This window comes from Dromiciops gliroides, chromosome X, assembly GCF_019393635.1.
Source record: "Dromiciops gliroides isolate mDroGli1 chromosome X, mDroGli1.pri, whole genome shotgun sequence".
Lineage (NCBI taxonomy): Eukaryota > Metazoa > Chordata > Mammalia > Microbiotheria > Microbiotheriidae > Dromiciops > Dromiciops gliroides.
In genome coordinates this window covers 14137845-14165725 of record NC_057867.1, presented here as the reverse complement: position 1 = coordinate 14165725, position 27881 = coordinate 14137845, and the positions used below count along the sequence as shown (strand labels likewise).

At 38.9% G+C, this 27881-nt stretch overlaps 1 protein-coding gene across 4 annotated transcripts in view; it reads left to right on the top strand.

Annotated features, from left to right (window-relative positions):
• DIAPH2 (diaphanous related formin 2) overlaps window positions 1-27881 on the top strand; it is a 908274-nt gene that overhangs the window by 398416 nt on the left and 481977 nt on the right. For all 4 annotated transcript variants that reach the window (XM_043974079.1, XM_043974078.1, XM_043974081.1 and 1 more), the window contains one exon: window positions 13498-13737. In XM_043974079.1, coding sequence (XP_043830014.1) covers window positions 13498-13737 — 240 coding nt within the window. The remainder of the gene's footprint in view (window positions 1-13497; window positions 13738-27881) is intronic.

Here is a 27881-nt window from a genome sequence, read left to right as displayed (position 1 = left end):
GAGAAAAATTTGGAGCTAGAAATCTCATAAAAACAAATGTTGAAAACCATCTTTACATGTAACTGGAAAATAATAAAATACTTTTATGATTTAAAAAAAGATTAAAATTTGACAGGATACTGCAAAGGAGATTATGACAAAACCCTTGATTTTTGGAGATGTGAAAACTGCTTATTATACAACTTGTATTTTAATACATTTGCTCACTCAGATAGGTATAATAGGATTGTATGATGCTAGGTGGTGCCTGGAGTCAGGAAGAATTGAGTTCAAAGCTAGCCTCAGACACCTACTAGTTGTGTGACCCTGCACAAGCCATTTAACATCTGTTTACCTCAGTTTCCCCATCTGTAAAATGGAGATAATATTAACTCCTACCTTCTGAAGTCGTAAGAATCAAAGGAGATAATATTTGTAAAGCACTTTGCTCACCTTATAAGTATTAGGTATTATTATTATACCCATAGTAGGTAACTTTGAGCATCATAAACAAAATTCTGAGTTAGGTTTTACTTTAATTTTCATTATAGAATTAAGGGAAAAGTCAAGCAAATTAAATAGACATTTAATAGAAGCACTTTAAGTGACATTATATACAAATGATCAAAGATTATCTAGATCTAAGTATCCCTGGAACATTCATCTGTGTGTGATGGTTATATGTTTTCAGTCAGAATAACCATCCAGGTCCTTGGAAGACATTTTTCAAGAGTGTAGTTTTATCTTGGGAAAATGTATTAGTTTTCTAAAGAAGTCACTCAGGAAGAATCTGTTTGGTATCATATTGAAGAAATGAAGTTTGGAGACAAACTAACCATAGAGCTTTGGAATGAAAAAAGCAAAACATAAATTTGAGCAATTTTCTTGTTTATACTCGTAACCATAAATAATTCTTTGCCTTTGAGTACATGAATAGTAACTTGGCCACTTTTTTCACTGCCCACCATCTTTATACACCCACGTGTGGGAAGATCAAAGACATTATAAAGCAGTGTTTGTAGGCAGTGAGTGATTTAATACACCACCATATGAAATACCCAGAGAAGTTAGTGAAATATAACATTTAGAAAGGAAATTGCTAAGATAATAATTGTGTCCCCAAATTTCAGCTTTATAGATTGATTATGAGAAATGTCATACATAACTCCAAGTGACATCTTCTTTGGATGCCTCATTTTGACCTTGAGGCTATGCCAGGGGAATGTAAGCTCTGCCAAATCCTACCCAGCTGGAAAGGCTTGGAGGGGGTGGAATATAACAAGGAACTGATTTCCCAAGGACTGGCCTACTTAAATTTGGAAAGGAACATTCCTAGGAAGGGATTCGGGAGGCATCACTAGGTGAAGAAATTATTCATTTGGGGGCTATTTTTGTTTTGGTTCAGCATTCCTAGAGTTCACAATCTTTCTACATCATGATTTGTTCATGTAATATATTAGCTATCATTCCTGAATTTGATGGATATTGTGTGTGTGTGTGTGTGTGTGTGTGTGTGTGTGTGTGTGTGTTCCCCCCAAGGCATTTATAGAAATCACTGGAAAATATTTAGCTGGAAAGCACTGGGAATAATATCCCATAGTCTTTCTCTGCAGATGCCCTTCTTGATTGGTGTTACTCATCTCTTCATACTCTTTCAGTTTGGTTTTTCAGGTAGTTCTAAACATATCTATTCTACAAGATAATTATGGGAGGTTTTATCAAGCACCTTCCTACAGTGTCCCTGGCTACTAGCTCAACAACCTTACTGAAGAAGACATCCAGTAGATAACACTATCTGTTAGCATAAATATGTAGTTGAATTTTACTTTTACTTAGGATTCAGCATGATTTTTTAAAGAAAATTATATCATCTAATTGGATTAACAACTGTATTTATAGTCTTTTTTATAGGAAAAAGTTCACTAAGGGCAATTTGACTTGTGTTATTAGTAAGAATATATTTCAGACACAAGTAGAAGAGAAAATAAGATGTTAGAAACTGAGTTGGAAAAAGTAGATTTCTTAGCAACAACACATTGGTGTTTTAATAATTTACCTTAATTACATAATCAGTATGCCCATCAATTTTAATAAAGGTCAGTTAGATATTTAAAATGCATTAAGCAAAGGAATATATTGTAATTGGGTTACTTACTGAAACGTCCAACTTGATATCTATCCTATTTCTAAATGAAAATTGGCATACCAAATACATTTTCATAGCTTTAGCACAATTATATGTTAAATGAAACGTTTGGATTCTTTTTAAGTTTTATCTTCATTTCAAGTAAAAATCACAATCAGTGTAAATCACAATCAATTTCTGGCTGTGACAGACACTTGGAGGCATGTCCCTATGAGATTGGTGATACTAATGTACTTACTGGTATTGGAGTTGTCAGCAAAAGTTTAGGCCATTGTTTCTGAAAGTGTTCTCTGGGATCTCGTGGGGGTCTTTGAAACCCTTTGGGGGGGGTCTGAAAGGGCAAAACTATTTTCATAATAATGCTAAGATGCTTAAGTTTCTTTTTTTGCAGGGCAATGGGGGTTAAGTGACTTGCCCAGGGTCACACAGCTAGTAAGTGTCAAGTGTCTGAGGCTGAATTTGAACTCAGGTACTCCTGAATCCAGGGCCTGTGCTCTATCCACTGTACCACCTAGCTGCCCCTAAGTTTCTAATACTGCAAATACTGATAGATTATAACCCACATGAACAAAAGTCCTTTGGGAAGTCTTCAGTTTTTAATGCTGTAAAGGGGGAAGGGGTTCTAAGACTAAAAAGTTTGAGAGGGGCAGCTAGGTGGTGCAGTGAATAGAGCACCAGTCCTGGAGTCAGGAGGACCTGAGTTCAAATTTGGCCTCAGACACTTGACACTTACTAGCTGTGTGACCCTGGGCAAGTCACTTAACCCCAATTGCCTCACCAAAAAAAAAAAAAAAGTTTAAGAACCACTATCTTAGACTCATACTAGAAGGCGGACTCTTAAGCCCTTACAAGTTTCCCTAAATACCTGATGAAAATTCTGGCATGCCTGAAGTCCTGGCTGTAACGCAGCTCTGAAAGCTTTGTTTGTGAGGCAGCACTTCTTTGCCTGGAGAGGCCTGGTCACATAGCCTCCCTAACCTTTCCCCATCAGAATCAAGTTTAGGGGGTCCAGCTAGGTGGCGCAGTGGATAAAGCACCAGCTCTGGATTCAGGAGGACCTGAGTTCAAATCTAGCCTCAGACACTTGATACTTACTAGCTGTGTGATCCCAGGCAAGTCACTTAACCCTCATTGTCCTGCAAAAATTAAAATAAAATAAAAAAAGAATCAAGTTTATGGTATCATCCTAATTACACTCATTTCTTTGTCTTTAAGAAAAATCCCCAAACCTTCTCAGGAAAGGCAATGACAGTTAGAATTCCCAGAAGGAGTGTGCAATGTTGAGTATCCGTAGCTGGGGACACAGACCCATACTGCGTGTGTCTATCTTCTCAGCAAAGGAAGACAATAATTAGTTCTTTTAGTAATCAGTACTTTGTTTTTCTGACTTCAACATTACCCATATTTTTTCAATTAAAAATGTTGTAAAGCTATAATCTGACAAGAAGATGTGGAGAGTTGAGCACAGGAAAACCTTTTACAATGAAAGGTCTGGATTACCAGCTCCTGCTGCTGGCCCATTGGAATTCTTTTCTTTGTGTTTAAAAATGTCTGTGGCAAGAAGGCTACTGTTTTTCCACTGACAGTTGGGATCATCATTCCCAAGCAAAGTCGCTATGCTCTCTACTTTTTCAGTAAAGATGAACTGAATTACAGGCATTCTATTAAAGATGGCGTGATGAAGTTAAAAAGGAAATGCTTACTTCCCCCCTGCATCTACAAGGCTGAATCCTACTAGGTTAGGAGCTCTCTAAGGACAGATATTAAGCTTTATATTAATTAGCAAAATAGTGTATGGCTCCCAGTGCCTGGCACAGTGCTCTGCATATAGTAGGTGCTAAAGAAAGGTTTGTTGACTTGAACAGATCATTCATTTTCATACAGAATACTGACTTCAGGGCAGCTAGGTGGCACAGTGGAGAGAGCACAGGTCCTGGATTCAGGAGGACCTGAGTTCAAATGCGGCCTCAAACACTTAACATTTACTAGCTGTGTGACCCTAGGCAAGTCACTTAACCCCAATTGTCTCACCCCCCCCCCCAAAATCATCCAGAATACTGACTTCTCTGGGATCTTAGAAATGTAGTCTTTTTGACATTCGCTTACTCACTAATGAAGTCACTTTTTTTCTTTCTTCTTCCAAGTAGTCTGTTTTTTCTAATGTCATGTTTTTAGTATATGCACTTATTTTGCTTCTTATATGTGTGTGTGCTGTATGATCATCTTGAGTGGTACCTTAATTTTCTCTGGGGAAAAAAAATCAGTTGGCTTGATTTTTGGAGGGACAAATTGGTTACATAAAGTACTCTGTATATTATAATTTTCCCATGCAGGCTTTCATGTTCTTGTTCCTTTTATTTTCTTCCTCCTAATTCATGTGCCTATTTCTGTCCATGGCACTGCCATTAACTCAGTCACCCTGGCTGTTATCTTTGCCTCCTTCTCCCTCACCACCCACATCCAAAGCATTTTCAAATCCTGTTGATTATATCTTCGCAATACCTTTCACAGACCTCCAATCCTTTCTATTTTTAGTGCAACTGCCCTAGTACAGGCCTGCATTGCCACATCCAAGGACTGTTTTAATCTAGTGACAAACTTTTATAAAGTACCTGTGTTGTGCACGTCCCTGTACTTGGTACTGAACTTATAAAGATGAAAAAACAATAGAGTCACTGCCTCAGAGGAGCTTATGGTAAGTATTGTCCAGGGATGTGACATCTACACAGCTCACTATCATCTAGCTGGCAGCCATTCCACATGCATGGAAGGCATTCCTCCTCACCTGTACTCCTGGGAACACCCAGCTCTTTTCCAAGGCTCAGCTCAAGTGTTAGCTCCCAAGAGGCATCAAAATTTTTCTCGTTCCCTCCAGCTGTTAAGGGCCCTCCCCCAAGCCATTTTGTATTTCTTTTGTACATGTAATGAAGAATTGGCACCTGAGTTGGTAAATCCCTCCCCATCCTACTTAGTTTCGATATCTTTTTTGTTGTTTTTGTTTTTTTGGTGAGGCATTTGGGGTTAAGTGACTTCCCAGGGTCACACAGCTAGTAAGTGTTAAGTGTCTGAGGTCAGATTTGAACTCAGGTCCCTCGGAATCCAGGGCCAGTGCTCTATCCACTGCACCACCTAGCTGCCCAGTCTCAATATCTTTATTAGGTGAGAACCTTTCTATTGAGTCAATGGTAAGGATGAACTAAGTGTGAGCAAGGCCTTGGCACTTCAGTTGAATCAATTAATTAATCAAAGGCTTTAGACTAGATGCAGAAAATCCTTGGTTAATTGAGAACTACTCAGATATTATCTTGGTTCTCATTTTCTCAAATCTAGTTACCTTTTTATATTTTCCTTGACTCTTGTGTTTTTGATTGTTTCTTTTTGCTCAGTTTTGATCTTTTTATCAGTAATACTTGAAAGCCCTCTATGTTATTAAAATTCCATTGTTTTCTCTTGTAGGATGATACTCAGTTTGGCAGGCTAAGTTATTTGTGGTTAGAAGTATAATAACTCTCAAGAGTCCTCTCTCAAGTTGTATTCACTCTCATGAATTGCAGTCCCAGAAGGTTAGACTACTCTACTCAGGACTCTAAGGGGCAGTACTATGGGTAGCTCCTCCTCAGAGCCCTTAAGCCCTTACTGTTGTGCTTCCCATTTACAATAAGTCTTAATTACCTTTTCTTAAAGACATGTGCTAAGATGGTATAGTATTGTCTCACATTAATATGCCACAACTTAATCCACCTTTTCTCATTTGATGGGTACCTCCTCGGTTTCCAAATCTGTCACCTCAAAAATTAATATTTTTGTACATAATGGGTCCTTTTTCCTCTTTATTTGATCTCTAGGAGTATATATCTAGTATTGATATCACCGGCTCAGAGGGTATGCACATTTTAAGAACTTTGAGGGAATAGTTCCAAATTACTTTCCAGAATGACTGAACCAGTTCACATTTCCACCAATAGTGTATTAATGTACCTATTTTCCTTTTTTTGGGGGGGGGTAATTTTGCCAATTTGAGGAATGTGCAATAGTACCTCAGAATTGTTTTTAATTTTTATTTCTCTAATTGTTGGGGTTATAGAGAATTTTTTCATATGGCTATTAATAGCTTTGATTTCTTCTTCTGAAAAGTTCCTATTTATGTTCTCTGACCATTTGTCAAATGGGTAATAGCATTTATTCTTATAAAGTTGACTTATTTCCCTATTTATCTTAGGAATGGGTCTTTCATCAGATATATTTCCAGCAAATTTTTTCCCCCCTTTGCCTGCTTCTTTTCTAATTATACCTGCATTGGTTTTGTTCATGGCAAGCAATTTTCAATTTTGTGTAATCAAAATTGACCATTTTACCTTTCTGATCCTTTCTGTCTCTTTTTGATCATATGTTCTTCCCCTAGGCCTAGAGTTGACAGGTAATTTCTTCCTTACTCCTTTCATTTACTTATGTGTACACTTTTTATGTCAAAGTCTTGTAGTCATCTGTAGCTCATCTTGGTATACAGTATGACATCTTCATCTAAAAACGAATTTGTGCTGGACTTCCTTTTAGTTTTCTCAACAATTATGAGTTCTTGCCCCAGTAGCCAGGATCTTTAGGTATATCAAACACAAGACTACTGTGTTCATTTGCTTCTGTATATTGTGTACCTAATTTGTTCCAGTGATCAACTTCTCCTTTTCCTACCCAGTATGAAACTGTTTTCATGATTATAACTTTGGAACATAAATTGAGATCTGGTACTGCTAGGTTTTATTCCTTCCCCCTTTTTCCCAGTAATGTTTTTAATTGATTTTGTATTTGATTAATCATAACATCTAGATTTGGAACAAAATATAATGCCTATAACAGATTCTGTGTACAAAGGGTTTATTTCATTTTTGTTATTATACTGATTCCTTCTTCATTTTTTAGACCTAAATGAAATTTAGAATGGCAATATTTGATATACATATAGATTCAGGGATCTTTTGTAATAATTTTTGTGTCTAGAGTCCACAGTTTGGTAACCATTGCTCTAGAGATATTACAAGAAGGGAAAGGAGGTGTGGGGGGGGCTCTCTCTACAGAACTATTTATTGGTGTTTGATTTGCGATAGCTAACAATCAGAAATATTTTCTATTTCCAACTGTTGGGCAATGATTGAATAAATTATGGTAGGTTATTATATTAGTTTATTATGGTACCATAAAAGTGACAGATATAGAGTACAAGGAAATCTAGAGCTATCTATATGCTACAATGACACATATGGTAAAAAATGTCAAAGAGAACCAGGCATACATTATGTGTAAGCAGTAAAGATAGCAGACCCTTCTAAGTGGATGGTAGCAGCTTGGCTCATTTGAAAGAGAACTGGATTCAGAGTGAAAGGGCCTGGGTTCAAATCCCATTTCTGCTACTTATTCCGCATTTGACCTTGGGCAAGTCACTTAACCTCTATTTTGTCAGTTTCCTTTTCTGTGAAATGAAGGAATTGGAATAACTGATACCTAACATCCCTTCTAGTAACAAATAAATGCACATATTTGGAAGGGCCATAAAGTGAATGGATTGTTGTTCTTTTGGGTATGAAATTATATTTACCTATTTTAAGTCAACATGAAAATTATTTACATTTTTGAGTTTCAGTATGGAAATTTGTTTCATATTTGCTTTAATAGCTCATTAGATTTTGACAAGAATATACACATGCATGTACATACATACACATATACATACACATAAGATTTAGAATCAGAAGTTGGGTTCAAATCCCACTTCTGCCACTTACCAACTCTGTGAGCACTGGGAAATCATTTAACCTCTCAGCTTCAGTTTCCTCATCTGTAAAACAAGAGAGCATTGGCCCAAATGACTTCTGAGGTCCCTTCCGGCTCCAAATGGATGACCTTCAGAAAGACTGCATTCTAATGATGTTCAATCTTCCTGCATGTTGCTCTTGCTTATAGGGATTGGTCTATGTGCACATACATAGACAGGAACACACATTGGAGTGTTTCTTAATGCTTGTTCCCTTTTTCTGCAAATGAATGTGATGCTTGGATTCAGTATTCACCAGCTGCCTAGGTAGTGAAGTGTATAAAACTTAGATTAGAAACCAAAGTACATCCAACTCTGTGGGGAAATAACCCACTTGTAGCTGCTCTCACTGCATTTTTTTTAATATAGTGTAAATCAGCCCAAGAAATGAGAGCCCCTTGATGTGGTTTTGATAGACAAGTACCTCATAACACAAATAAATCCCTGCCATAATACACCACTGTGGTCAATGTCCCAGAGCACTTCAAGGAATGAATTATAAAACAAAGAATGCCAGTCATCTCCAGAGCTGCAAGGGATGACAACTGAAAACAAACATATATTGCCACATAGTTTTTGTTCTATTTACTTATATCACTTAGGTGTACGCAAGTGCCTTTTAATAATTCTATATGTGGCTGGGGATGCATTATTTGTATACGTTAGTTAGCCTAGCATACTGCCTGGTACCACAGTAAACTTGTTTAATTGAATGGAATCAAAGACTTCTCTTAAACAGGAAATGCTATTGCTTGTTATGTCAGTTTCCTGCTGGAATGGAGTCATTGGCTTTCTCTTGTCTGTAGGATTCCATACAAACTCTTTGGTTTGGCAGCTACAGCCCTTTAGAGAGTAGTTCCAAGTGATCTTTTCAGGCAGATTCCACATCACTCCCCCTCAGGCACTTGATGTTCCAGACAGACTGGCTTATTTGATGTTTGCCATATTTTACCTCTGTGCTTGTAACACTCTTTTGCATCACTTCACCCTCATGGAATCTCAGCTCCCTTCAAGGCTCAGCTCAAGTGCCATCTCCTACAAGAACCTTCTCCTGATTTCCCCATGTAGTTCTTCCTTCCCCCTTCCTCCATTACTTGGTATTTGTTTTATTTATTTGTTTGTTTGTTTATTTAATTAATTAATTATTTAGATAGATAGATAGATAGATAGATAGATTCATTCTCTAATTCCTTTTACATTCCATTTAGTACATTAAACTACTGTAGGAAGGGATCACTTTTATCCCCAGGGGGCTAGCATTGGACCTGGCACATAGTAGGTGCTTAATAAATGTGTGTTGAAGTGTGGACCTAGCTTTTGTCTAGGAATGGATGTTTGTTTGCATAATTAGGCCCCTTTCATTTGAAATGCCCTTTATGATTTTACAGATCTCATTTTTGTACATTATAATCTTTGATTCTCACTGAAGCTCTATAGGAAAAGTAATGTGAGGGTTGAAATTGCCATTTGAAAGAAAAGAAAACCAAGATCCAGAAGATTAAGTAGCTACTCTTTGGCCTCGGCTGCCTTGCTTCAACTGCCTTCTCCCTCCACCTCTGCAAGCACCTTTTCCCATCAGTGAGTTTCTCACAGAACTTCCATTTTGAAGAAGGCCTCAGACTAGCCGTGCTTCATTCTCCACTTTATACCAGTATGCTCCTCCCTCTTCATGGATACTTCCTCCCCATTTTCCAGTCCCCCATTATATATTTTCTTCCCTTATAAGAATATAAGCTCCTTGAAGGCAAGAACTAATGGCATGTATCCCCGACACTATGTCTACCAAGTGCTAGGCACTCTGCTAAGTGCTTTTACAAATGTTGCCTTATTTGGTGAGCATGGCTCTGTCTGTCTCATGGTAAACCCTTAAAAAATGCTTATTGACTTACTTGCCCAAGAAACATAGTCATAGTGGAACCAGTCAGACATAGTAAGGGAAAGAACTCCCCAAGGTGAGCTCTGTCTCTTGGGAAGTGGCTTTTGTCCTTCTCTTAATATTGGTCCCTGGGCAAATCTGTTAACTTCTCAGCACCCTAAACAACTCTCTAAAGTCCCAGAGAAGGTATCAAAGTGCATTGCTAGAGAGAGACTGCCTACTTGGTAGTCCTGAGTCAGTGAAACTACAGGTCTAGTTACTAACTCTGAAGTGCTACAAATAAAAATAGGAAAGCAAGACAGTCCCTTTTCTCAAGGATCTCATTCAATTTGGGAGAGAGAGCACATAGGGAAGAGTTCAACTGCAGGTTGGTTAGAAAAGTCTGGTGTTCCCAAGGAGGCAGCTTTAGCCATGTGTGAGTCATTAGAGTACAGTGTCAATTCCCAGGAGTCTGGTAGGGATGGTAACAGAGCAGATGTTAAGGTCTAGTGGGCTAATGTTTATTATTATTTGAAAAAAAAAACATGTAAAAAATATATATATATATATAATTTGGGGGGTGGTGGTGAGGCAATTAGGGTTAAGTGACTTGCCTAGGGTCACACAGCTAGTGCTAAGTGTCTGAGGCCAGAATTGAACTCAGGTCCTCCTGAATCTAGGGCCAGTGCTCTATCCACTGCACCACCCTATAATATAATTAAAAAAAAAAAAACAACTACTAAAAGTATCTTAGTGTTAAGAAGTGGGATTTTTACTACCACTATTAGTTTCAGTTAATTGAAAGTATTGTAAATTTTTTAAAAAGAGAATATAGTGGTAATCAGCATGTATGTATTAAGTGTTTATTGGCTTCCAGCCACAAATGGTTCTCTGTCTTATTGGAAGGATTGTAATTGGTAGCTCCCTGTCCATACCAGAACAAGGGCTCAGAGAGTTTCCCATCACTATTGGGAAGGAGGGAATAGGTCACAGGATTAGAGTACAGGAGAAACTCTGGATTCCCTTTCAGCACTGAAAGCAACTCATATTCCTGTGAATAAACTGCTGGACTTAGAATGAGAAAAAACTGATTTCAGATTTGATCCCAGACAGTTACTACTTGAGTGAAGTTCATCAAGTCACTTAATGTCTCTGAGCCTCAGTTTCCTCATCTGTAAAGTATGAATAATAATAGCAACTGCCTCCTAGGGTCGTTATAATTTCCAAATAATCTGTATAAAAAGCCTTATAAACAGTAAAGCTATTTTTATGAAAGCTAGGTGGGGTAGTGGATAAGAACATTAAACTTTAAGACATGAGGACCTGAATTCAAATTCAGCCTCTCATATTTATAGCCATATGACCCTGAGCACATTACAAGAGTTTTTGTTTTTAGCAGAGGCTGTGTAATTCCCCCATTGGCAATTGGGTAGAATATATGTCAGTGAAGGTTGTTTTGAACTTTAAATTTCAAAGAATGAATTAGAAATATAAATTGATAGATCATAATCAGCATACGCTACTTGTTTGGAAGAATGCTAAGTAATTATCTGGACATATAGACCTTGAAGGTATATTGCTTTTATTTCTTTGAAAGAATTAAAAAAGAAATAAATAAAAAGAAAGAATTAAAAAAATAATCAATTAATTGTATAGAATTCCCACTCCATTAGTAAGGCAGAACATTGGAAAATGGGCTTGGATTTCCCACATAAAAGGGAATGGAAAGAAGCGGCTTCAAAATTTGAAAACCTGTATTTGAGATGTAACACAGAAAATGATTGCCTGTAAGTTCATGTCCAAAATCTACTATACTCATGAAACTGGGTCATATGCTGAAATATCTAGGCACTGGATAAGACCCCTCCTCTACCAAGCGACTTCACATGATCTTCTGTCTTTGGAAGTATTCTGCAGATCAGCCTTTTTATTTGGAAGAGATGCTCATTCAGAAGGGTGATGGTCTCTCTCCTCACAGGAGAGATGTTAAAGAACCCAAGCAGAGATCTGAATGAAGTGGGTCTGGTTGAGAAAATGAAGATAAATAATGATTTATATTTCAAGACCACATTTAGTTATAATTTTCCCCTTTGATAGATCAAATTGCAAGAGTTCTGATAAAGGCTAGATTATGCTTTTCTGATGAGGTAAGACAGAAGGAATTAGGCTTTAGTTCAGTGGGCTATAGACTTCCCTGCTAAGTGGTACAGTGGATAGAGCTCTGAACTTGGAGTTGAGAAGGCCCAAGTTCAGATCCTGCCTCAGAAACTTACTAACCATGTGAACTTGGGTAATTTGCTTTAACTTCTCTTTGCCTCAGTTTCTTTATCTGTAAAATGGGAATAATAATAGCACCTAATTTACAGGGTTGTTGTGAGAATAAACTATATATGTGTGTATTGTGTATGTTTGTTTGTTTTTGTTTTTGGTGAAGCAATTGGGGTTAAGTGACTTGCCCAGGGTCACACAGCTAGTGTTAAGTGTCTGAGGACGGATTTGAACTCAGGTCCTCCTGAATCCAGGGCCAGTGCTCTATCCACTGTGCCACCTAGCTGCCCCCTATTGTGTATGTATATATGTATGTATGTATGTACACATGTAGGTATGCATGCATGCATGTATTTAAAATCTCAAAAGATGTATAGAAATGCTAATAATAATTATTACTAATATTCTTCTTCCTATTTTAATGAACAAATATCCTTGTAAAAATCAGGACAACAATATTTGCTGAGTACATACTATGTGTCTAGCACTGTGCTTAAGATAAGGAATATATATGAATACCGATGTGATTAGAAATTAGAATCTTATATTTTTCTTTATTTCTTTGCTGACCTGATCACTCATCACTAGACTAAAAATTATGTGTAGGCCAGATTTTTTTTTATTCATAGGTTATAAAAGATTAAGAAAGCATTCATAATTGTGGTAACTGTTCCAAAGGGAATGTCTAATGTGCACTCAGGCTCTGAAACAAGTAATTAAAAACAAGATGAACTGTTTTGGACAAAACCAATATAAGGATCTTTGAAATGTATACTGGAAAGTAAGTTCCTATGATTTTACCAAGACACATTTAGCATCCACATCCTGTCAAGTGTGTGAAATTCTTTATAGAGAACATGAATATTATATATATATAATGGATAGAACTCTAAGGAGCACTTCATACTTTTGAAAAATGTATTAATTGCTCAATCACCGGCAGTTTGAGAATTTTAAATAGCATGGCGATAGGTAATTTCTTTGGAAATCAGGCCTCAGCAGTGTTGTTTTTTGCCATTGTCTCTTGTGTCTTTGCACTTGACCTGCTCGTTCTCCTCAGTATCCTACACCAGATTTTCCTAAGTCATCAAATGAAGGCCCTTGAAAGTATATGAATTTGAGAAGGCCATTAATAGTGTAGTCAGCGTACATAAACACACCTGTAGAACCTGAGTGATTGACTAAGGATCATGGCAACTTTCATTATACTGGGTTGTCCAAGGTGAATAGCACACTGTTTTCAGAGAAACTTCTGGTTTCCTCTCCCAAGTGAATTTCTAAAGAACACCATCAGGTTAAAAAGACCCTTCTAGGAGGCACAGCTTATGGAGTGGTTAAGATCCAGAGCTCTACATGAGCTTCTCTCTTGCCAGAGAGGACTTTAAAGGAAACTTTCTTTTTTTCCAAATGTGCATTCTTACAGAGAATCCCTTTGTCTTGCAGATGAGCTCAGTGAAAATGTTAAGACCTCGACTCCATAGCATCCTTTTCAAGCTCACGTTTGAAGAACATGTAAACAACATCAAACCTGGCATCATGGCAGTAACTCTAGCCTGTGAAGAAATGAAAAAAAGTGAAAGCTTTAATCGACTTTTAGAGCTGGTTCTCCTGGTTGGCAACTACATGAACTCAGGCTCTCGAAATGCCCAATCACTGGGCTTTAACATCAACTTTCTTTGTAAGGTAGGTTGAAATTCAATCACATTATTAGAGAAGCTCATGCTTCTTGCCTGTGAAGATGATTGTGTCTCCTTGAATTACTAATTTAAATTGTTTTTAAAAAACCAAACCGGAAACACCAAAGGAAAGAGTGAGTTAGAAAAACAAGCGGAAAGTTCTTTTGTGCTCTTTCCATGACATGGCCCCCAGAGCCTAGAATTCAGGTGCCCTAGTATTTTCCTTTCTAGGAGTACAATTTTGAATGTGATTTGGAAACGTGAAAATCCAGCCTTCACAGCGTCATAATGAATATGAATCACTCTTTAAGCTCTCATTCTATTCCAACTAAGACAAAATAAAAGATTATTAAATAAATGGAAAATGGATGAGATGAGGTTGTTGAATACTTAAGCCTTTGTATGCCCAGACGTGCATGCAAATTAGGCATGGCTTAACTAGCTTCTACCATGTACAGAAGCTGCACTATAGTGCATCTGGAATATGGGGATGGGGCATGCAGCCTTTATATTTCTTAACAAAATCCCACAGCTCTTTTCTTTATCATTGAATTAAAATTGATCTCTCTTGCCGCCCCTAAATAAAAAGTAATACTTTGGCAGTTATCACATGTATGCTTCTGTATTAAATAGTTTTCAATGATTTGGTTTATTTCCCTTTTCATCATTTGCTAGTTCCAGGAATCTCTTGCATTAATTGAAAGTTTGAAATCTGCAGTGTACTGAGCATGTTATATTATGACTTGATATTGCTATGTTTTAAGGACCCAAATCTATAGTTATGATAGGAAGTGAATGTGCATTCCTCAGATGGTCCAATGTGCCTTTTCTAGATGAGATCTGTCTCCTATAGAGAGGGCTAACTAGACACTCTGCAGGCATCAGATGGAAAAGCAGCTTGAGAAGAAGCACAGATCTGAAAAGAAGCAGGCCCCCTTGGACGCTTAACAATTCCCTATTGTGGATGGCTTTTGTATTTTTCCCCCTCTGTCATATCTGAAAATATACAATGTGAGTTTTTAGTTATTGTATTTGAGGAATTCCAAGTCTTGGAAGAAAGGTAAGATGAATTTATTGTTTGTGTGATAAATGAAGGCAAACATTGTCTGTAGGTCTTGGCATTTATTGTTTTGTCCTGAACCTGTGATCATATCTGTGTAAAGAGTTCTCAGTGAGGGATCTGAACTGATACAGATCTTTGGCCGTTCTGCACTCAGTAGCCTTCAATTTAGGACACTGAAGTGACCTGCCAATAACCTGGCCACTACCTCTGAGCTGGAGGAAGGGCAGGAATATAGGTCTTCCTGACTTTTCAAGCCAAGGTGGCCATTTATTAAAGAACATAAACATTCCAGTTGGGATCTGAGGCCCTAAGCTCTTCTGCTTTCACCACGTGACTGTGGGCAGGTCCTCCAACCTCTTTGAGTCTCAGTACTAGGACCATCCTTTGTAGATTGTTCTAAGGAAAACATTTTGCAAATGACAGGAGATTAGGTAAATGTCCTAATCCCAGTGGTTTTTTAATCCAACCTCCTCACAAAGGGAATCTCCTCTTCTTGAGTATCTACAAGAAGGGGAACCTTCTCACACCCCCTTTGGAGCACTTGAATTGTTAGGATTTCAAATCTAAACCAGCCTCTTCCAACCATTGCTTCTGGTTCCTGCCAAAAGGAACAAATCTCATCCATTTTCCACATAAGAGCCCTACAACACTTGAAGACCCCTATCTTTTCACCCTTGTGTCTGCTTGTCTTCAGGTTAAACATGCCCAACTCCTTCAACTCACCCTCACACACAGTGACCCCAAGGCCCTTCACCATCCTAAACACACTATAACTTCTCAATGCCCTTAACCCTGTTGTGCTTAAAACTGGACACAATGAGAGGGCAGATTGGGGGAGGGGCAGTCAGAAGCCAAACACTTTTGAGGAGGGATAGGGTGAAAGAAGATAGAAAATAGAGTAAATATCAAGGGGAGGGAATAGGATGGAGGGTAAGACAGTTAGCAATAGTAACTGAAAAAAATTTGAAGCAAGTTTGTGTGATAGGCCTCAGTTCTCAAACACATGGAGAACGGAGTCAAATTTGTTAAAATGAGAGCCATTCTCCAATTGATAGATGAATCAAAGCTACCTATAGCCATATGAACTATGCATATTCGAAATTGGGGTGATGCCCATCAATTGGGGAATGGCTGAACAAATTTTTGGATGAGATTATAACGGAACAGTATTGTGCTGTGAGAAATGATGAGCAGGATGCTATCAGAAGGACTTATGAAAAATGCAGTCCATCTACAGAGAAAGAACTGATGCTATCTGAATATGTTTTACATGACTGCACATGTATGACATATTGAATTGCTTGAGTTGTTAAGGGCAGGTGGGGAGGGAGGGAGGAAGAGAATTTGGAACACAAAGTTTTAAAAATTGATGTGAAAATTTGTTTATACATGTAACTTGGGGAAAATCTAAATCAATCAATCAGGAAATAAATAGATATGAAAAAACTGGACACAAATGAGGTGTAATTGGGGGGAAAGTCACACAGAATCAGTGATACACACTGGCTTATAGTTTACACTCTGTCCTCTGCCCTTTTTTGGAAATTGGAATGTCACTTGCCCTTCTCCAATCCTGTGGTAGCCCTCCTGGTTTTTATTACCTGTCCGGTATCATTGACAATGGCTCAGCAGTTCTATCTGCTAGTTCTTTTAAGGCCTGAGGATGGACTTCATCAGGACCAGTTGATGTGAATTTGATTGGGGCACCTGGGGCTCTTTTACTATGATCTCACTTCTCCTGAAGAACTAGTCTCTGTTAGTAGCTTTGTTTCTGTCAATCCCCAGGGGGCAGCAAGGTAGTGCAGTGGATAAAGCATCGGCCCTGGATTCAGGAGGACCTGAGTTCAAATCTGACTTCAAGTACTTGGCACTTCTGGGCAAGTCACTTAACCCTCATTGCCCCACCAATTAAAAAAAAAGTCTGTCAATCTCTAGTGTAAAGGTCACTCGCCTTGGCAAAGAACATAGAAACAAAGCAGCAGCCGTCTTTCTCTCTTTTGTCAGTTATCATTGTGCCATCTACCCCAGGCAAAGACCCTCCTCTTTCTTGGATGTTCCTTTTCCTCCCAATATCGCTAAAAAATCTTGAGCCAAAACAAACCTTGCTTTTTGTTATACTTAGTTTCTCTCAACAGAGCCTTAGCATTCCTGACACTGTTTCAGAGACTGTGCCTGGCTCTTATATTCATCTTCTGTTACTTAGCTTTGCTTCCATCTTCTGCACATTTCTTTGTAAAATCTAATTTGGCTTGTGAGTTTCTTATGCCTAGACATCAGTCTCTTCAGACAAATCTCATTTTTCCTCCTCATTGGAATTGTTTCTCTTTATGTCTTCAGAATTTCATTCTTGAGCATTTCCCATCCTTCTGGGCTGACTTCCCCTGAAGCCTTTTAGTCCATGGGATCATCCTACCTATGTTTCCTCTGCCCCTTTTGAAATCCTCACTGTTTATGGCCCTTTTGGTCATGAAAGAAATTCAGTAACTGATTCTTTTCTTTTGGTTCATTGGTATAAGAAACCTCTATGAGGATACTCACTTTATGAATGCAAATCTGTAACTGTTGGGCAGCTTGTAGTTGAAAGTTTCCTAACAGTGAGAGCTACCCAAATGTGGAATGGGCTCCCTTAAAAGGTGGTAGCTGACCCTTTTGGGCAGGTCTTCAAGCAAAGGCTGGGTGACCTTTTGATGTTTGTGTATGAGTCCCTTCTAACTCTTGCTTCTGCCCTGCAACTTGGAGCCCAGGAGAGTTGCTAAAGGCACTGAGAGGGACTGTGATTTGCCTAGAGTTATACAGCCAGTGTGGGCCTGAGGAAGGCAGTGAAGCCGGGAAGGCCTTTTTTCAGTCAGAACGATCCAATTTCCTAGGCAGCATGGTCCAGTGGAAATGGCACCAGGCAGAGGAACTATAGGAAAGCTGGTGTCTAAAAATGACCACCTGTGTGCTCTTAGATAAGGTGTTTAACATCCAGGGGTGGTATTAAGTTTCTTAATCAGTAAAGTAAGGGGTTTGTAGGAAATTGCAGCAAAGATCCTTTCTTGATCTAACTCTGTCATGTAGGGATCTTTCTGGCCCTGTGTCTATTCAATGCTATTTAAAAAATGAAAAACAAAAATATATTGAAACTATATATTATCTACATCTATAATTTTTTTAAATGGCATTTATTTATATAGCATCTTCATTTCCAAATACCTTCATTCCCCTGAGCTATTTCTTGTACCCAAGAATAAGGGAGAGAGAGAGGGAGGGAGAGGGAGAGGGAGAGGGAGAGAGAGAGGGAGAGAGAGAGAATGAGAATGCCACAATTCAAATTTTTTTTGATTTATTGATCAGTTTAGTGTTTTTTTTCTCTTCTTCCTTTTGAAAAAAATCTTTTGTTAACGGATGCCTCTCAGAGAAGGAAGGGATGGGGATACTGCAGATGTCTAGGTAATGTAAAAAAAATCAGTAATTTTTAAAAGGAGAATGTGTGTGTGTGTGTGTGAGAGAGAGAGAGAGAGCGCGCTAGAGCTAGCACTACATCACATCTGCAAACATCAGCTGCATCTGACAGTGCAGGCTGTGTCTGATGCTCAGAAGCCCTCTTCTGCTTTGACAATGAAGGGAGGCTATGTCTTCTTCCCTCATCTTCAGGGCCAAGCTTGATCATTATAATTACCAAATATTGGGCGGTTTGTTGTTCTTTCCGTTTGTGCTGTAGCTGTTGAGTAGACTGCCTTCCTGGTTCTGTTTATTCCATGTTGCTTCGGTTCATAGTCTTAGGTCTGACCTTTTAAGCTTTCTCCTCTCTGTATTCTTCATGTTCATTATTTATTCCAGCAAGCTGTGTTCTATTCCATTTATGTACTACATTTTTTAATCATAAAAGTATTTTATCATTTTCCAGTTACATGTAAAGCTAGTTTTCAACATTTGTTTTCATAAGATTTTGAGTTCCAAATTTTTCTCTTTCCCTTCATTCCCAAGACAGAAAGCAATCTGATAGAGGTTATATATGCATGGACCACATTTTAGGAGAAATATTGTTCTTAAATATTATCCATACCCATTTTTTCTTTCACTAAACTAGCATACTTTGAAGAGCACCCCATTATCCAAATACATTTTATATCTTCATTGTCATATGCTTACATTCATATTGTTTATGGACAGAAATGGGTTTCTTTGAAACAAGAATGAGTAAGTTATTTATACATTGAAACAAAAGAGAACATTAATCTTACAGGAGAATTTGATACTTGCAGCCTCTGTTTGGGATATTGCCTTCTTCCTGTCATCTTCCTGTCAAATAAAAGTTCTTCCATACAGCACTGATCTGACATGTATCACTAGAGGTATGCTCAAAGGATTCAGCACAAAGATTTTTGCCATCTTCAAATAAAATAAAAAATAATCTACCAGGAAATAGTATCATGTAGTAATAGTTGTTGGGTTTTTTTTTTTTTAATGAAAGAGACCTAAAGATTTTTAATCCCTTTCTTTCTCCATCCTTCCCCACCCTCTTACACCCACTTCAAGGCATGAGTGTGAGTGAGCGTGCGAGTGCACACACACACACACACACACACACACACACATCCTCCGTTGATTTTTCAGCCTTTGGGAAATGCCTTCTAGGGAGCTACTTGTTATTAGGAAAAAGCAATGCTGTCTGTATGTCTGCTATTTCCAAACATAGAATTGCAAAGACAAAATCCAGGCAGTTGTTCCGTTGTAACTGTGCCAAATGGCAGAGATGTTAACTGGACTTCATAAAGAGTATGTAAATTGTTCTGAACTGAATTAGCCAGATACTAAAGCATGATCAGCTGTGGTTGCTGAAAACTTTAAGCTAAAGTTTCAGAGAATAATTGGCTACTGTTCTTTCTCAACTATTTCTTCAGAAGGGGGAAAACTGTCCCTCCTAAAGCCACTGATTATGCTAAAAATAAATGACACCATTTTTACCACCTAAATTGTTCTAATTTCCATTTTCAGTGATGTTAAGAACACAGTTTGCTGCTTTCAGCAAGAAGCCATAGACTCTTTGAGTGTATACTTAATTATGAAGGACGTAAAACATACACTGTTGATCCTGCCAAATATATGGCAAAGTTTGGTAATGCCCCTGGGTCAAGTTGAACAGTTTGTTTCCAGTAGATTGCAAACTCCTTGAGGGCAAGAACAGCTTTACTTTTCACCTAGCACAGTGCCTGGTGCAATAAATGCTTATTCATTTGAAATGATTGAGAAGTTCCCAGCTGAGGTAGTTGGGTGGTGCAGTTGTTAGAGTTATAGACTGGGAGATAAGATGACCAGAGTTGAATCCTACCTCAGACACTTATTGGCTAGCAGACCTTGGCAAGGGGAAGCTGGCTGATCATACCAATTGGCTCCTGAGAGTCAGTCTTCAGTTTGCTGTGTGTTTATACCTTGGAAATGGGCAGATGCTACAAATCAGGGCTCAATTCATGGTTTTGTTGATTGTCTAAGCTTAAGAAGGTGATGGAGAAAATGTTAAGAATACAGATTCAACTTAAAAGTGTTTTGGAGAGCCATTTATCAAATATTTCCCAGCACCCCTTTGGACAAATCACTTGACCTCTCTCAGCCTCAGTTTCCTCATCTGTAAAATATGGATGGATAATAATAGCCCCTCCTTCATGGGGTTGTTGTGAGAATCAAATGAAATCATGTATAAACCACTTTTGAAAACTTAACATAACCATGTAAATCCTTGTTATCATTATTAATAATAGATATTATTAGAGGTAGTTAGTGCTGGCCCTGAAGTTAGGATGACTTCAAATGTAGCCTCAGACACTTCTTATCTGTGTGACTCTAGGCAAGTCACTTAAAAAAAAATATGTTTGCCTCAGTTTCCCCAACTGTCAAATGAGGATACTAGCACCTACTTTCAAACATTGTTGCAAGAATCAAATAAGATAATATTTGTATAGCATGTAGTGCAGTGCCTGTCACACTATAGACACTATAATAATGTTAACTGTTATTACTAGCTGTTCTTCATATATGACATGTCACTCCCCCCATATCTGTGCTTTTTTGGTGTCTGCCCCCTCACTTTGACTTCTTGGGCCCGTAGCTCTTTTCTTTTGTTTTGTTTTCTTTTTTTTTGGCAGGGCAATGAGGGTTAAGTGACTTGCCCAGGATCACACAGCTAGTAAGTGTCAAGTGTCTGAGACCAGATTTCAACTCGGGTCCTCCTGAATCCAGGGCCAGTACTTTATCCACTGTGCCACCTAGCTGCCCCTGCAATTTATATTCTTAAGGAATTGCCTCCGTCACTGAGAGTAAAGTTACTTGCCTAGGGTCACACAGCCAATAGGTGCCAGTGGCATGACATCTTCATTTCTCTGTCAGCTCTAAGGCCAGCTCTCTGTCCACTGTGCCATGTTGAAGGAAGACCAAAAAGATTTTCTTCCTCAATTCAAAAATTTGCCATTTCCTATTATGTTTTAACAGTACTGGGAACATTTTTCAACTTGTCCTTAGACCTCTGGGGCCAATTTTGCTCCAAAGGTCAGATATGGTTTAAATGGAAACACATCTGCTATCAGAGGATCTTTCTTCATTTTGATATTTTCCTTTTTGGTGACTTCAGTATTAGCCATAAAATATTTGGTGTACCATCTTGTGCTACCCAATTATTATTTTTTTTTTGTTTTTTTGTTTTTGCGGGGCAATGGGGGTTAAGTGACTTGCCCAGGGTCACACAGCTAGTAAGTGTCAAGTGTCTGAGGCCGGATTTGAACTCAGGTACTCCTGAATCCAGGGCCGGTGCTTTATCCACTGCGCCACCTAGCCGCCCCGACTACCCAATTATTATTGAAAAATTCTTGCGATGAGTTTAAATACTTTTCAGACTTATCAGGTGATAATGCTAAAGTAATCTAATTGCCATTGTCTTCAATGATTGCCATCATTTCCAGGTATTCTGATGCAGTGAGCTTCACTTTCCCATGGTTTTGCCTCCCTGCTTCCGACCCCACCCTCAATATGCCTTGAGCACAGTTGGCTTTGGGGAAAGTGCCCATCTGCCTTGGCTATGTTAGAAAAAGATATGTAAAATGTCTGCTTATGAGAACAGAGACAAAATGATGCTAAAAATGTAAGTTTTATCTTGAAATCTTAGAGGTGGAAGGGAGCGCAGAGACCAGCTAGTCCCATCATGAGCTTATAAGTGGCTCCTAGCACAGGCGTTAAAGCTCCTCGTTCTGCTGTCTGCAGCCACGTGACTATCTTTTATGGACTTGAAGACAACGACCATATTTTGGTGTCTTTTCTTTCCAAGCTAAATCCTTCAGTCCTCAGGTTAGCAAACCCAGAAAGCCATTGATGTCATCCCTGTCCTTGTCTCCATTCTCTTCATCCCATCCTTTAATTTTAGAGTCTACTATTTTTAAATCCCTTTCATGTTGTTATTTGATGCTTACCACATCTCAGTGAGGCACACAGGAAAGGATTATTATTCCAAATTTACAGATGAGGAAAATGAAAGCTCAGATTAAATTCCTGTCCCATTGGCACAAGCCTAGGAAGTTCTCCACTATAACCAGTTATGTACCTGGTTTTGTGCCTTAGCATCCATTTCACTCTCTTAAGAGCAGTACCAATGGAAAGGAACTCATTCAAGTCACATTGGATTTGAAAAAGAAGTGTCGTATATCATATACCATAATGACACATGGTTCCTTGTCTTCATAATTCACAAACACCCAGTGACACAAACACCTAGGAATTTAAGGGTCAGCCTGGATTTTGCTATTCTGCTAAGCATAGCTAAGCATCACAGGGTGACTTAAGGATAGGATATCTATCTTCATGTTGAAAGAGTTGGTTTTGTTCAGATTGATTCTTGACCTTTATTTAAGTCCATTGTATTTTATTGTATTGCACTTAATGGGTTCTCATTATCATTGTGAACCACTGCATAATTTTTCGGACTGTAACAGGAATGTGTCGCGTTTGTGGTGCTGAACCGGGGGAGAAATGTCCAATTCAGTTTTGGAGAGGGAGAGGGAGAGGGAGGGATGATGAATTAGACTCTCTCATGGATTCAGTTTGATGCACTTTTTATTCTATAAACTTCCATACCATATGATCTTGACACAACATGCTGCAATGCTTACTGAAGTAGATTATTCTATTCAAGTTTATACACAGAACATGAAATCATATGAACGTATATATGGTATTTTTCATAGAAAATTTCAATTGGGGGGAGCAGCTAGGTGATGCTTCAGTGGATAAAGCACCAGCCCTAGATTCAGGAGGACCTGAGTTCAAATGTGGCCTGAGACATTTGACACTTACTAGCTGTGTGACCCTGGGCAAGTCATTTAACCCCCATTGCCCCACCCCCCAAAAATCAGTCAGATACTTCCTATCTGTCTTTCATGTCTAACCCTATAAAACATGTGTTTTTTAGTACACATTGGCTTAGCAAGTAGTCAGATGGGGAGCTTTGGGAGAGATCTCTACGTCTCTCTAATCTAACCCTAATGTGCCATCTTGGACTGTGCCATCCGGCCTCTGTCGGCTGATGTCCCTGGGCAGCTCTGTCCCTTTGGGTATGGCTCTGATCACTTTGATACAGATCCTAACATCAAGCCGAAATTGGCTTCTTTGTAACTTCACCTCATACCTTCTGGACCTTCCCTCTGAGGCCCAAAGGAATGAGTTGAATCCTTCCTTCACATACACGAACATACCTCTCATGTGCTCCCGTAGTCTTCTCTAGGCCAAATATGACCAGTTCTTTCAGCTGATCCTCATTTGACAAGGACCACCCCCCAAACCCTCCCCCATCCTGGTTGCCCCTTTCTTGGATACTCTCTAGCTTACCAATGCCCTTCTTACACTATGGCTCAAGAACTGAATTCTGTACTCCAGCTAATATCTGACTAGGGCAGGTTACAGTAGTACCTCCAGTTCCTAGAAACTGTACTCCTCTAAATGCAGCCCAAGATCATAGTAACTTTTTGGGCTTCCACATCACTGAGCTTGCAATCCATTCAGATCTCCAGATCTTTATCAGAACTGCAGTTGTATACCCAGGGCTTCCCCTTCTTGTATTTGTGAAATAGATTGTTTGTACCCAAGTTCAAGTTTCAAATTTCATTTAATTATATTTAAGCTAATGTTGTATTTTAGAGGTTGATATTATCTCATTTGATTCTTAGATCATCAGCTTGGGGGTTCTGAGAAAGTACTGTATGTGTTAACCTCCTCTAACAGATGAAGAAACTGTAGGTCAGGCAGCTAGGTGGCACAGTGGATAAAGCACCAGCCCTGGATTCAGGAGGAGCTGAATTCAAATCTAGTCTCAGACCCTTGATACTTACTAGCTGTGTGACCCTGGGCAAGTCATTTAACCCTCATTTCCCCATCAGAACAAACAAACAAAGAAACTACAGCTCTCTGAGCTTAAATGGCTTCTTGGGATCACACAGTGGGTAGGTGTCAGTGTCAGAGATGGAATTCCATCCCTGTTCTCTCCTGGTTCTAAGTTCTTCCACTTCATCATACTTCCTTTGAAATACCCTTTCTGGGGCAGCTAGGTGGCGCAGTGGATAGAGCACTGGCCCTGGAGTCAGGAGGACCTGAGTTCAAATCCGGACTCAGACACTTAATACTTACTAGCTGTGTGACCCTGGACAAGTCACTTAACCCCAATTGCCTCACTTAAAAAAAAAGATACCCTTTCTGACAATAATAGAGGGAATCTCTCAGTGAGATTTCTAGAGGGAATCCTTGATGGATTTGTTGAATGAGATTTGACCAGTATTCCTGGCCCTGTTTATTTTTTTTTGTATTATTGCCTTTGTTGGAAGGTGTGTCTTTGCAACCAATCCTTCCTCTGGTGGTCCACAACATATTTTGTCATTCCCACAACTTGCATTTTACCTTTTCATCCTTTTTGAGCATTTCTCCTTCTTCATCTTCAATATCAGCACTTAAAAATTTGGTGGTCACCTACTCTACTGTGTCACACATCTAGTAGAGTCACTCCTGCTAGCATACACATCCACCTTTATTGACTAGAAGGTCATGCTAGTTTCTTGTTATTATCATAGCTTTGAAAGATAGTTGCTTTTACCCATATCATCTCAATTCACCCAATTGGAACCACTTTCTTTAGAGAAAAATGTTTATAAGATGAAGAACAGATGTAGTATATATTGCTTTTTCCTTCTCCTTCGTGGGCAAGGAGCCAAGTATTTCCCAATAGGACAGGGGAAAAGCTTTATGGTGTTTTGAAGGCCAGATGTTGGTCAAGTGTTATAATGGTCCAGAGAGTCACAGCAAGAGTTTTTTAAATATTTGGAAATTTTTGTTTTAAGTAGCTCCTTTGTTCTCACTCTTCTCTTCCCTACCACTAATGCCCCCTTACCCCCAAAAGATCATACAAATGTCCCTTGAGCTCATTGAATGATTGTATTCTAAATGTCCTGAATTTTGCTTTCATCGTTACAGATTAGTCAGCTAATATTTTAAATGTAACACTTGTTTGTTTTCCCAGAACTTGATTACATCTGTTTAGATACCATCACATTTACAACACTATAGTTAAGGTTGTTTGAAGACTTCATTATAACCCCCAGTTTTCAGTTTATTAAATTCTCTGCAGAGCAGTAGTCTGTAAATGGAATTTGTCTGATCTCAGACTAATTAGTATTCCTTGTCAATACAGCCGGGGACACTCATCATACCTTGAGGATACTTTCCGTACTCTTTCCACTTATCATACTTCTGTATCAAATATTAGACTTTCCCCTCTTACTTTCTTCCAATTGTGGTCCCTTTTTTTCTCTTTTTGTTGGAATTGAACCTGTGACCACCATCAATGTCAATCACAGTCCATATATAGCTTGCTCATGTATGGGTTTAATATTGGTACAGTTTTTACTTTTGAATATGTAAAGCTACCCCTACATTTGCCTCATATCTGTCTCAGTGAGATTTCTTGGGGGAAACATATGAATGCCTAGTGAACAAAGCAACCTAGCCTATTGGGCATGGCCACTTGAATCTTTTTCAGGTATAGCCTTATACTATACAGTATATAGATTTCATTTAGCCCCATTTTTGTTTGGGAGATGACAGAAAAGAAATAGCAAGTCATGTCAAATAAGAGTGGCCATGTTTTCTGAAATAAGACACAGGGTGATGTTTCGAAATGGATTTTTAGAGAGAAACAGGATTGATTTAATGGATGTTTCAAAGCCACTATATGAGTTGATGGGTGTAAGCTATTTCCAGAATACCAAGTAAGCATTCTTAAACTGAGTTATGACTTTGTGATACTAATTATTAGAAACTCAGTGTTATATTTAATCATGTAGTTGAATTGGGGGCATCAGGTTTTTGGTTTTGGTAATTGACAAAATTATAGATTTCCTTTAACCTCATTTAATATCTCTACATTTTTCATACACACACAAACTGAGGGAGAACTAGATCGTGTTAATGAGAGAGGCTAGCTAGCTACTCAAACTTGGCTTTACAAGATGGGAATTTATGGGTGGGATCATCATCTGTGTAGGATCTGTTCCTTTGCTTTTACAGGTTTAGAAACTCAATTATATCCATTTTAACTGGGGTTATTAGGTTTCAGAAAACCGATTTACGCTAATCAAACTCCAAGAAAATTGATTTATCAACCTGAATGCCAACTTGTTAATGTACCAGGGGATATGCATATCCTTTTCTAGCGATCAGAATTTTTATGTGTCTTATCTCGGGCACCCCTATCCCAGTACCAAGGTATATTAAAAAGTAATTCCTCATCAAAGGTTGGTTGGTAATCAGGAAGCTACAGTTAAAGTGGTAGAGAGTGTATGGTTCATGACACCCCCTGGCAGCTTTTAGATAGTTTGCTCTAATGGCATCTTTCTAATAGCCACCAAAGAGAATGTGCCTCCTTCTTGGATAATGTTGGGAAAATCTCAACCTCTGCGCCTTTTGTCTTGACCATGCCCAGACTATGTGGACCTAAGCCTTCTGATTGGATGCCATTGTGTTGGGATATGTTCCACTAGAGTTGAGTCTGTCAAAGTTTTCTTGGCACTGATAACACCCCAACCATGATTTCTTTTTCTTTCTTTGTCCCTTCCCTTCCCTTCCCTTCCCTTTGTTTCTTTCTGGGGCAATGACGGTTGAAGTGACTTGGCCAGGGTCACACAGCTAGTAAGTGTCAAGTGTCAGATTTGAACTCAGGTCCTCCTGAATCCAGGGTTGGTGCTTTCTCTACTGTGCCACCTAGCTGCTCCCGCAAGCATGATTTCTGAAGGAAATTAGGTCCTCAATGATTTGGGATACCCCTTTACTTCATTGACCATGCATTTACAAACCATTTCTCCAAGATGGGGTACTTCTGCAGGAAGTGGGTCTTGTTTATTTAGTACTATTGCTTCAGGGGGTCACAGTATTTAGACCTTATCCCTCAAACCAAATGTAAGGGGTTGGGGGCTAGTCCCCATCTACTAACTAGATACCTTCCTACTCGATAAACTCCAGTAGCTCCCTTCTACTTCTAGGATCAAGTATAAACTCTGTCTACAATGTAAAGCCCTCCACTATCTGGATGCAAGCCACTTTTCCATCCTTTTTAATTACTACTCTCCTCCATGTACTCTGTGATGCTGCTAAAGAGGCCTTCCTGTTCTGTCTCAAGGCCCTTTCCTATACTGCTGCCCTCCTCCCCTCCAATTCTTCCAATACCTAGTTTCCTCCAAGGCTCAATTCAGGCCCTACCATCTTTATAAGGACTTTCCTGATTCCCCCAGCTGCTAGTATGTTCTCTACCCAAATCACCATGGACTTTGAATCTGGCCTCACACACTTCCTAGCTGTGTGACCCTGGCCAAGTCACTTCAAATCTATGGGGCTCATTTTTCTCATCTCTAAAAGGTAGAATGTGGACTCATTAGCTTCTGAGGTCCCTTCTAGCCCCAAAGCTAGGATCTTATGCTTTTAGCTGTATGTACAGTAGACTGGATTGTAAACTCCTTAAGGACAGAGACTCTCTTGCCTTTGGATCCTAAAGGCACGTTCCCTGGCACAGAATTGGTAATTAATAA